The 12,344-nt window shown below is 41.6% G+C and overlaps 1 protein-coding gene across 1 annotated transcript; it reads right to left on the reverse strand.

Moving 5' to 3' along the window:
• Window positions 1-10,133: 10,133 nt before the first annotated feature.
• On the reverse strand, window positions 10,134-11,808 carry Lce1e (late cornified envelope 1E). Its single transcript, NM_026811.2, has 2 exons — window positions 11,758-11,808; window positions 10,134-10,794 (listed from the first exon to the last, which is right to left on the reverse strand). The coding sequence occupies exon 2, from the start codon at window positions 10,770-10,772 to the stop codon at window positions 10,341-10,343; it is 432 nt and encodes a 143-aa protein (NP_081087.1). The 5' UTR covers window positions 10,773-10,794; window positions 11,758-11,808; the 3' UTR covers window positions 10,134-10,340.
• Between the last annotated feature and the right edge of the window lie 536 nt (window positions 11,809-12,344).

Below are 12,344 nucleotides of genomic sequence, written 5' to 3' on the forward strand. Positions count from 1 at the left end.
TTTAAGGTAATCATCTTGCTCTCCAAGTGTGTTAAGATATCTAGGGCATCCTATAGTATGGGGAGCTGGGTTCTAATGCTGCCATCTTTCCCCGGCTTTTTAGTCATTTGGTTGTCTCTGATGTTGGATGGACTGGTAGTCCCTGTTGGTAGTAAGCCTCTGAGAGTGCAGATAATGGTGGTAGTCCTTAATGGCAGTCCACCTCCTCTGGTTGTCTTCAGTGGCAAAAGTCTTCTAGGGAAACAGGCAGCACTAAGTTATCTCAAGTGTCAGTAGGCCTCCAGGGAGGCAGGATAAGCTATGAGCTGGGGAGTCGAGTGTAGATTCAGGATTGCAGTTTAGAGGTGTGAGTCATATGACCAAGTGGGTTTTATTCCAGGGATGCAGGGATGGTTTAATATATGGAAATTCATCAACGTAATCCATTATATAAACAAACTCAATGACAAAAACCACATGATCATCTTGTTAGATGTGGAAAAAGGACTCGACAAGATCCAACACCTATTTATGATAAAAGTCTTAGAAAGACCAGGAATTCAAGGCCCATTCCTAAACATGATAAAAGCAATCTAGAGAAAACCAGTAGCCAACATCAAGGTAAATGGTGAGAAGCTGGAAGCAATCCCACTAAAATCAGGGGCTAGACAAGGCTGTCCACTTTCTCCCTACCTATTCATCATAGTACTTGAAGTCCTAGACAGAGCAATTCGACGACAAAAGGAGATCAAGGGGATACAAATTGTAAAAGATGAGGTCAAAATATCACTTTTTGCAGATGATAGGATAGTATATATAAGTAACCCTAAAAATTCCACCAAAGAACTCCTAAACCTGATAAACAGCTTTGATGAAGTAGCTGGATATAAAATGAACACAAACAAGTCAATGGCCTTTCTCTACACAAAGAATAAACAGGCTGAGAAAGAAATTAGGGAAACAACACCCTTCTCAATAGTCACAAATATTATAAAATATCTTGGCGTGACTCTAAGGAATGAAAGATATGTATGAAAAAAAATTCAATTCTCTGAAGAAAGAAATTAAAGATCTCAGAAGATGGAAAGATCACCCATGCTCATGGATTGGCAGGATCAACATTGTAAAAATGGCTATCTTGCCAAAAGCAATCTACAGATTCAATGCAATCCCCATCAAAATTCCAACTCAATTCTCCAAAGAATTAGAAAGGGCAATCTGCAAATTCATCTGGAATAACAAAAAACCTAGGATAGCAAAAACTCTTCTCAAGGATAAAAGATCCTCTGGTGGAATCACCATGCCAGACCTAAAGCTGTACTACAGAGCAATTGTGATAAAAACTGCATGGTACTGGTATAGAGACAGACAAGTAGATCAATGGAATAGAATTGAAGACCCAGAAATGAACCCACACACCTATGATCACTTGATCTTCGACAATGGAGCTAAAACCATCCAGTGGAAGAAAGACAACATTTTCAACAAATGGTGCTGGAACAACTGGCGGTTATCATATATAAGAATGCGAATTGGCCCATTCCTATCTCCTTGTACTAAGGTCAAATCTAAGTGGATCAAGGAACTCCACATAAATCCAGAGACACTGAAACTTATAGAGGAGAAAGTGGGGGAAAGCCTCGAAGATATGGGTACAGGGGAAAAATTCCTGAATAGAGCATCAATGGCTTGTGCTGTAAGATCGAGAATTGACAAATGGGACCTCATGAAACTGCAAAGCTTCTGCAAGGCAAAAGACACAGTCAATAAGACAAAAAGGCCACCAACAGATTGGGAAAGGACCTTTACCTATCCTAAATCAGATAGGGGACTAATAGCCAATATATATAAAGAACTCAAGAAGGTGGACTCCAGAAAATCAAATAACGCCATTAAAAATGGGGCTCAAAGCTAAACAAAGAATTCTCACCTGAGGAATACCGAATAGCAGAGAAGCAACTGAAAAAATGTTCAGCATCCTTAATCATCACAGAAATGCAAATCAAAACCACCCTGAGATTCCATCTCACACCAGTCAGAATGGCTAAGATCAAAAATTAAGGTGACAGCAGATGCTGGGGAGGATGTGGAGAAAGGGGAACACTCCTCCATTGTTGGTGGGATTGCAAGCTTGTACAACCACTCTGGAAATCAGTCTGGCGGTTCCTCAGAAAATTGGACATAGTACTACCGGAAGATCCAGCAATACCTCTCCTGGGCATATATCCAGAAGATGTCCCAACCGGTAAGAAGGACACAAGCCCCACTATGTTCATAGCAGCCTTTTTTTTTTAATTTAATTTTATTTTTATTAGGTATTTTCCTCGTTTACATTTTCAATGCTATCCCAAAAGTCCGCCATACCCACCCCCCCCCCAATCCATTGCCCACCCACTCCCCCGTTTTGGCCCTGGGGTTCCCCTGTACTGGGGCATATACAGTTTGCAAGTCCAATGGGCTTCTCTTTGCAGTGATGGCCAAATAGGCCATCTTTTGAAACATATGCAGCTAGAGTCAAGAGCTCCGGGGAACTGGTTAGTTCATAATGTTGTTCCACCTATAGGGTTGCAGTTCTTTTTAGTTCCTTGGGTAATTTCTCTAGCTCCTCCATTGGGGGCCTTGTGACCCATCCAATAGCTGACTGTGATCATCCACTTCTGTGTTTGCTAGGCCCCGGCATACTCTCACAAGAGACAGCTATATCTGGGTCCTTTCAGCAAAATCTTGCTAGTGTATGCAATGGTGTCAGCGTTTGGCAGCTGATTATGGGATGGATCCCTGCATATGGCAATCACTAGATGGTCCATCCTTTCGTCACAGCTCCAAATGTTGTCTCTGTAACTCCTTCCATGGGTGTTTAGTTCCCATTTCTAAGAAGGGGCAAAGTGTCCACACTTTGGTCTTCGTTCTTCATGAATTTCATGTGTTTAGCAAATTGTATCTTATATCTTGGGTATCCTAAGTTTCTGGGCTAATATCCACTTATCAGTGAGTACATATTGTGCGAGTTCCTTTGTGTTTGGGTTACCTCACTCAGGATGATGCCCTCCAGGTCCACCCATTAGCCTAGGAATTTCATAAATTCATTTTTTAATAGCTGAGTAGTATTGCATTGTGTAAATGTACCACATTTTCTGTATCCATTCCTCTGTTGAGGGGCATCTGGGTTCTTTCCAGCATCTGGCTATTATAAATAAGGCTGCTATGAACATAGTGGAGCATGTGTCCTTCTTACCAGTTGGGGCATCTTCTGATATATGCCCAGAAGAGGTATTGCTGGATCTTCCGGTAGTACTATGTCCAATTTTCTGAGGAACCGCCAGACTGATTTCCAGAGTGGTTGTACAAGCTTGCAATCCCACCAACAATGGAGGAGTGTTCCTCTTTCTCCACATCCTTGCCAGCATCTGCTGTCACCTGAATTTTTGATCTTAGCCATTCTGACTGGAGTGAAGTGGAATCTCAGGGTTGTTCAGATTTGCATTTCCCTGATGATTAAGGATGTTGAACATTTTTTCAGGTGCTTCTCAGCCATTCGGTATTCCTCAGGTGAGAATTCTTTGTTCAGCTCTGAGCCCCATTTTTTAATGGGGTTATTTGATTTTCTGGAGTCCACCTTCTTGAGTTCTTTATATATATTGGATATTAGTCCTCTATTCGATTTGGGATAGGTAAATATCCTTTCCCAATCTGTTGGTGGCCTTTTTGTCTTATTGACTGTGTCTTTTGCCTTGCAGAAGCTTTGCAATTTTATGAGGTCCCATTTATTGATTCTCGATCTTACAGCACAAGCCATTGCTGTTCTATTCAGGAATTTTTCCCCTGTACCCATATCTTCGAGGCTTTTCCCTACTTTCTCCTCTATAAGTTTCAGTGTCTCTGGTTTTATGTGGAGTTCCTTGATCCACTTAGATTTGACCTTAGTACAAGGAGATAGGAATGGACCAATTCGCATTTTTCTACATGATAACCACCAGTTGTGCCAGCACCATTTGTTGAAAATGCTGTCTTTTTTCCACTGGATGGTTTTAGCTCCCTTGTCAAAGATCAAGTGACCATAGGTGTGTGGGTTCATCTATGGGTCTTCAATTCTGTTCCATTGGTCTACTTGTCTGTCACTATACCAATACCATTCAGTTTTTATCACAATTGCTCTGTAGTACAGCTTTAGGGCTGGCATGGTGATTCCACCAGAGGATCTTTTATCCTTGAGAAGAGTTTTTGCTATCCTAGTTTTTTTTATTATTCCAGATGAATCTGCCGATTGCCCTTTCTAATTCGTTGAAGAATTGAGTTGGGATTTTGATGGGGATTGCATTGAATCTGTAGATTGCTTTTGGCAAGATAGCCATTTTTACAATGTTGATCCTGCCAATCCATGAGCATGGGAGATCTTTCCATCTTCTGAGATTGTCTTTAATTTCTTTCTTCAGAGACTTGAAGTTCTTATCATACATATCTTTCATTCCTTAGTTAGAGTCACGCCAAGGTATTTTATATTATTTGTGACTATTGAGAAGGGTGTTGTTTCCCTAATTTCTTTCTCAGCCTGTTTATCCTTTGTGTACAGAAAGGCCATTGACTTGTTTGAGTTAATTTTATATCCAGCTACTTCATTGAAGCTGTTTATCAGGCTTAGGAGTTCTCTGGTGGAATTTTTAGGGTCACTTATATATACTATCATATCATCTGCAAGAAGTGATATTTTGACTTCTTCCTTTCCAATTTGTATCCCCTTGATCTCCTTTTGTTGTCTAATTGCTCTGTCTAGGACTTCAAGTACAATGTTGAATAGGTAGGGCGAGAGTGGACAGCCTTGTCTAGTCCCTGATTTTAGTGGGATTGCTTCCAGCTTCTCACCATTTACCTTGATGTTGGCTACTGGTTTGCTGTAGATTGCTTTTATCATGTTTAGGTATGGGCCTTGAATTCCTGATCTTTCCAAGACTTTTATCATGAATGGGTGTTGGATCTTGTCGAGTCCTTTTTCCACATCTAACAAGATGATCATGTTGTTTTTGTCTTTGAGTTTGTTTATATACTGGATTATGTTGATGGATTTCCGTATAGTGAACCATCCCTGCATCCCTGGGATGAAACCTACTTGGTCAGGATGGATGATTGTTTTGATGTGTTCTTGGATTCAGTGAGCAAGAATTTTATTGAGGATTTTTGCATTGATATTCATAAGGGAAATTGGTCTAAAGTTCTCTATCTTTGTTGGGTCTTTTTGTGGTTTAGGTATTAGAGTAATTGTGGCTTCATAGATTGATTTGGGTAGAGTACCTTCCATTTCTATTTTGTGGAATAGTTTGTGAAGAACTGGAATTAGGTCTTCTTTGAAGGTCTGATAGAACTCTGCACTAAACCCATCTGGTCCTGGGCTTTTTTTGTTTGGGAGATTATTAATGACTGCTTCTATTTCTTTAGGGGATATAGGACTGTTTAGATCATTAACCTGATCTTGATTTAGCTTTGGTACCTGGTATCTGTCTAGAAACTTGTCCATTTCATCCAGGTTTTCCAGTTTTGTTGAGTATAGCCTTTTGTAGAAGGATCTGATGGTGTTTTGGATTTCTTCAGGATCTGTTTTTATGTCTCCCTTTTCATTTCTGATTTTGTTAATTAGGATGCTTTCCCTGTGCCCTCTAGTGAGTCTGGCTAAGGGTTTATCTATCTTGTTGATTTTCTCAAAGAACCAGCTCCTTGATTGGTTGATTCTTTGAATAGTTCTTCTTGTTTCCACTTGGTTGATTTCACCCCTGAGTTTGATTATTTCCTGCCTTCTGCTCCTCTTGGGTGAATTTGCTTCCTTTTGTTCTAGAGCTTTTATGTGTCTTGTCAAAATGCTAATGTGTGCTCTCTCTAGTTTCTTTTTGGAGGCACTCAGAGCTATGAGTTTTCCTCTTAGGAATGCTTTCATTGTGTCCCATAAGTTTGGGTATGTTGTGGTTTTGTTTTCATTAAACTCCAAAAAGTCCTTAATTTCTTTCTTTATTCCTTCCTTGACCAAGTTATCATTGAGAAGAGTGTTGTTCAGTTTCCACGTGAATGTTGGCTTTCTATTATTTATTTTGTTATTGAAGATCAGCCTTAGTCCATGGTGATCTGATAGGATGCATGGGACAATTTCTATATTTTTGTATATGTTGAGGCTTGTTTTGTGACCAATTATGTGGTTGATTTTGGAGAAGGTACCACGAGGTGCTGAGAAGAAGGTATATCCTTTCGTTTTAGGATAAAATGTTCTGTAGATATCTGTTAAGTCCATTTGTTTCATCACTTCTGTTAGTTTCACTGTGTCTTTGTTTAGTTTCTGTTTCCATGATCTGTCCATTGGTTAAAGTGGTGTGTTGAAGTCTCCCACTATTATTGTGTGAGGTGCAATGTGTGCTTTGAGCTTTACTAAAGTTTCTTTAATGAATGTGGCTGCCCTTGTATTTGCAGCATAGATATTCAGAATTGAGAGTTCCTCTTGGAGGATTTTACCTTTGATGAGTATGAAGTGCCCCTCCTTGTCTTTTTTGATTATTTTGGGTTGGAAGTCGATTTTGTTAGATATTAGAATGGCTACTCCAGATTGTTTCTTCACACCATTTGCTTGGAAAATTGTATTCCAGCCTTTCATTCTGAGGTAGTGTCCATCTTTTTCTCTGAGATGAGTTTCCTGTAAGCAGCAAAATGTTGGGTCTTGTTTGTGTAGCCAGTCTGTTAGTCTATGTCTTTTTATTGGGGAGTTGAGTCCATTGATATTAAGAGATATTAAGGAAAAGTAATTGTTGCTTCCTGTTATTTTTGTTTTTAAAGTTGGCATTCTGTTCTTGTGGCTGTCTTCTTTTAGGTTTGTTGAGGGATTACCTTCTTGTTTTTTCTAGGGCATGGTTTCCATCCTTGTATTGGTTTTTTTTTTCTGTTATTATCCTTTGAAGGGCTGGATTCGTGGAGAGATAATGGGTGAATTTGGTTTTGTCGTGGAATAATTTGGTTTCTCCATCTATGGTATTTGAGAGTTTGGCTGGGTATAGTAGCCTGGGCTGGAGTTTGTGTTCTCTTAGTGTCTGTATAACATCTGTCCATGCTCTTCTGGCTTTCATAGTCTCTGGTGAAAAATCTGGTGTAATTCTGATAGGCTTGCCTTTATATGTTACTTGACCTTTTTCCCTTACTGCTTTTAGTATTCTATCTTTATTTAGTGCATTTGTTGTTCTGATTATTATGTGTCAGGAGGAATTTCTTTTCTAGTCCAGTCTATTTGGAGTTCTGTAGGCTTCTTGTATGTTCATGGGCATCTCTTTCTTTAGATTTGGGAAGTTTTCTTCAATAATCTTGTTGAAGATGTTTGCTGGTCCTTTGAGTTGAAAATCTTCATTCTCATCCACTCCTATTATCCGTAGGTTTGGTCTTCTCATTGTGTCCTGGATTTCCTGGATGTTTTGAGTTAGGATCTTTTTGCATTTTCCATTTCCTTTGATTGCTGTGCCGATGTTCTCTATGGAATCTTCTGCACCTGAGATTCTCTCTTCCATCTCTTGTATTCTGTTGCTGATGCTCGCATCTATGGTTCCATATTTCTTTCCTAGTGTTTCTATCTCCAGTGTTGCCTCACTTTGGGTTTTCTTTATTGTGTCTACTTCCCTTTTTAGGTCTTGGATGGTTTTATTCAATTCCATCACCTGTTTGGTTGTGTTTTCCTGCAATTCTTTAAGGGATTTTTGTGTTTCCTCTGTAATGTCTTCTACCTGTTTGGTTATGTTTTCCTGCAATTCTTTAAGGGATTTTTGTGTTTCCTCTTTAATGTCTTCTACTTGTTTAGCAGTGTTCTCCTGTATTTCTTTAAGTGAGTTATTTAAGTCCTTCTTGATGTCCTCTACCATCATCATGAGATATGCTTTTAAATCCAAGTCTAGCTTTTCAGGTGTGTTGGGGTGCCCTGGACTGGGCGAAGTGGGAGTGCTGGGTTCTGATGATGGTGAGTGGTCCTGGTTTCTGTTAGTAAGATTCTTACGTTTACCTTTTGCCATCTGGTAATCTCTGGAGTTAGTTGTTATAGTTGTCTCTGTTTACAGATTGTTCCTCTGGTGATTTTGTTACCCTATATCAGCAGACCAGGGAGACTAGCTCTCTTCCCTGAGTTTCAGTGGTCAGAGCAGTCTCTGCAGGCAAGGTCTCCTCTTTCAGGGAGGTGCACAGTTATCTGGTGTTTGGACCTCCTTCTGGCGGAAGATGAAGGCCCAAAACAGGATCTTTCCCAGAAGCTGTGTTGCTTTGGCCTGCAGACTGCCCGCTGCGGGGTCTCGGAACCAAGGTGACTCCTGCGGAATGTGAGGCAGAAGCCTCCCGGGCTGGGCGGACACCTGTGCTCTGACCAGGAAGGTGGCAGGTTGTCTGGAGCCGAAAATGGCACCGCCTCAGAGGCTCTGTGGCTCTCGCCCGTTCCAGAAGCTGCTGGCCTCTGTGATCCACACTCTCACCCGCAGACAGCCCACCGCTGTGTCCCGGAACCAAGGTGGCCCCCACGGAACGTGAGGCAGAAGCCTCTCGGGCCATAGCAGACTTATTTATAATAGCCAGAAGCTGGAAAGAACCCAGATGCCCCTCAACAGAAGAATGGATGCAAAAAATGTGGTACATTTACACAGCAGAGTCCTACTCAGCTATTAAAAGGAATGAACTTATGAAATCCCTAGGCAAATGGTTGGACCTGGAGGGCATCATCCTGAGTGAGGTAACACAATCACAAAAGAACTCAAATGATATGTACTCACTGATAAGTGGATATTAGCCCAGAAACTTAGTATACCTGAGATATAAGTTACAATTTGCAAAACACATGAAACTGAAGAAGAACGCAGACCAAAGTGTGGACACTTTGCCCCTTCTTAGAATTGGAAACAATCAACCACGGAAGGAGCTACAGAGACAAAGTTTGGAGCTGAGACAAAAGAATGGACCATCTAGAGACTGCCATATCCAGGGATTCATCCCATAATTAGCCTCCAAATGATGACACCATTGCATACACTAGCAAGAGTTTGCTGAAAGGACCTTGATATAGGTGTCTCTTGTGAGACTAGGTAGGGCCCTAGCAAACACATAAGTGGATGCTCACAGTCAGCTATTGGATGGATCACAGGGCCCCCAGTGGAGGAGCTAGAGAAAGTATTCAAGGAGCTAAAGAGATCTGCAACCCTGTAGGTGCGACAACATTATGAACTAACCAGTACCCCGGAGCTCTTGACTCTAGCTGCATATGTATCATAAAATGGCCTAGTCGGCCATCACTGGAAAGAGAGGCCCATTGGACAAGCAAACTTTATATGCCCCAGTACAGGGGAAGGCCAGGGCCAAAAAGTGGGAATGGGTGGGGTGGGGGGAGGGTATGGGGGACTTTTGGGATAGAATTGGAAATGTAATTGAGGAAAATACGTAATAAAAATATTTTAAAAAATAAGAGGACAGAGTTAGAGACATGAAGGAAACCTCAAGATCAAAGAGAAATTTGGCTTAGTACTATTGCAGTAACATGCATTAAATTAAAACATGGCAGTAGTGAGCAGGCATCTGAAAAGATTTCCAAATATTTCACTCTCCACTAAAATACTCATCATTTGTCAAGACTCCAGCAGGCACTAACAAAGGGGAAAGAATGAGAGCACTGCCTAAGATCAGCTGAGGTGAAGTTCACATTGTAACACATTAGTTATACAAGAAAAATTACATGATGAAAAAATGTATGTTTATGCATTTCTAGGTCACAAATTTGTTTACAAGAGAGCAGCAAAAAAAGTGAAAAAAGAAATGACTTACTGGTGTCCTGATTGTCTTCATTTAATCTTAGTGTGAAATTATCATCCTTCTAATAAATGTCTAATAGTAGACATAATCCTTCAATTCCCTAGACACTGGGTTTGTTTCCATGTTTTATGTTGTGAGGAGTGATTACCATTTCAAAGTGTTCGCACAGACATTACTATTAAAAAAAACAGGGATCTTCTTACAGATATAATATACAGCATAAAGTCATAGGAAGTTCATACATGTGTAAAAGAGGAGAATAGCTCTAGGTGCCATGCACTGCTTTAAAGAAAAGATGACGAAGGGATGTTAATCAGGATGGTGCTAAGAGAAAAAAAAAATGACCTTCTTGTCAAGAATGGTTGTCAAGACTTTTTTAATTTGTAACAAAGGGGAAACATGAAATTTTCATATCCTGAGGAGAACATAGAACATTTCCCAGGAGATTTCAGGAACTCAGAGTGCAGGACAAGGAGGGAAGCAGGAGGAGAGGACATCAAACAATGGAGAATCTTCTGAGCATATGTTCCTCCTGTCCCATTTGTCTGAAGTCTTCCTCACCCAGCTCAGCAGCAGTCCCCAGACTGCTGGCTACTGCCACAGCAGCCACTGCTGCCACCACTGCTGCCACAGCAGCCACTGCTGCCACCACTGCTGCCACAGCAGCCACTGCTGCCACCACTGCTACAGCATCCAGAGCTGTGGCGATGGCGACGAAGAGATCTGCGGGGTCTGTGGTGGCTCAAGCAGCAGCCTCCACCCCCAGAGCTGCAGCAGCTACCAGAGCTGCAGCAGCCACCAGAGCTACAGCAGCCACCAGAGCTGGAGCCACAGCAGCCCCCAGAACCCAAGCTACAGCAGGAAGACACAGGGGGGCACTTGGGAGGACATTTGGGTGGGCATTTTGGAGGGCACTTTGGGATCTGGCATTTGGGAGGGCATTTGGGGGTGCACTTTGGAGGAGGCTGGCACTGCTGCTGGCTCTGCTGACAGGACATCTCAGCTGTGGGTGTTCAGGAGCTGTAAGAGAGTCACACATATTTCAGTCACCAGACACTGTGGCCACCTGTCCCATCCTGCTCTACCCTGCTAAGAAGTATCACTGATAATCATAGAAACACCATCGATGGTCATTCCATTAGTTCTCACATCCTGTTCTTCATGTCTTTAAACATCAGAAACAACATAAGATGCTGTTACCTGAAATCCAGCAGCACTAAATGTCTAGTGACATTTTAAAAGGTCTTCTATTCTTAGTCCCCAGGCATATACCAGTACATATACTATTGCAGAGATGACTAATTATAAAGAATAATCATTAATTGAAGGTGATTTTAGTTTAAGGTCAGTATTTCATGTGACCTTCTAGCACCCTGAGGAAATAAGCTCATCCTCTGACAAAAAATAAGCAAACCCTGTTCACTCCTGACATGGGAACACTAGTTCCTGTTATGAGGCTAGAGTTCAGATGCATCCAAATTACCACCTGGTCAATCTAAGAGAGGCAAGGTCAGTGTCATCTTGGTTGTATCCTTTTGATCAGAGAAGTATGTGAGCAGATCCCAGAAAAAGGGATCTCCTTCCCAAGACAAAGTGAGACCATGTTGACTTTCATTGCTCTAGCTCTTCATCGTCAGAGAGGGGAAGCATGTTCTTCAGAAGTACCCTTAGAAAGTACTCCCTTAGAAAGTAGTCCAGATTCACAGTTATCTGTATTGAGCTTTGCCTCCTAAGTTGTCCTATAACACTGAAGTTACTATGGGCTCTATAGATCCAGAATAATCAAGGCTTTCTAGTGCCTCTCAAACCAAAGCTGGGGCTAGTATCTGTCAAAGCCAGCATTGCCTCACACCTCAGACTTTACTATATTTTATGATCCATCAATTCCAACCACAAGGCCTAGGGATCTTTTTCACTCTCTTGCCCAGCTCTAGTCTAGCTTTACTCTGAAAGTCTTTGCTTTTAATTCTGGTGGAGGCTTACCAAAATAAGGAGTAGCACAAGATCTGTTGGTATCTCACCCAGTGAGTGGATGGTAGGGCCCTCTCCATCAGTCCTTTTATTCTGACCCTGGGCTCTGTCCCAGCCTGTGAGACAGTGGCTGGGGATGGGAGGCCCTTCCTACTGACAGTCACATGGTTTTGTGACTGATCATGACAAGATATTCCTCATCAGCCTTCTTCTTTGTGGGCAAGGCAAGCTGCATCAATATTAGAGCATGACTTAGGCATGAGATAAGGAAGTGGATTGATAGATCCTTAATTCCTGCAGCGTATCTGCATTAGGAACCGCTGATTTCATCATCATCATCCTTTTCTGATGGTTCTCACTGTGCTATGTGCAACTGGTAGCCCATGCTAAGCTAAAAACAAACGTTGAAATTTCTTGTATGCCTGCTCCGTCCATGTACTTTCACAGCTGTGCCTATGTGGGTCTACTTTAGACATCTACAGCAGTAAAACCCTGCATGATGGCTCTGGCTCAGCACCAAGACATGTTGGTGTGTCATTCTGAAAGATTATTGAGCTAGTATCATTTCCCACTTAACTATTCCCATGGAACATTCAGGA

This window comes from Mus musculus, chromosome 3 (genome assembly GCF_000001635.26).
Source record: "Mus musculus strain C57BL/6J chromosome 3, GRCm38.p6 C57BL/6J".
NCBI classification, from domain to species: Eukaryota; Metazoa; Chordata; class Mammalia; order Rodentia; family Muridae; genus Mus; species Mus musculus.

Excerpts from the sequence above, each read along its gene's own strand:
- Lce1e (NM_026811.2), bottom strand. The coding sequence starts at position 10,772 with ATGTCCTGTCAGCAGAGCCAGCAGCAGTGCCAGCCTCCTCCAAAGTGC.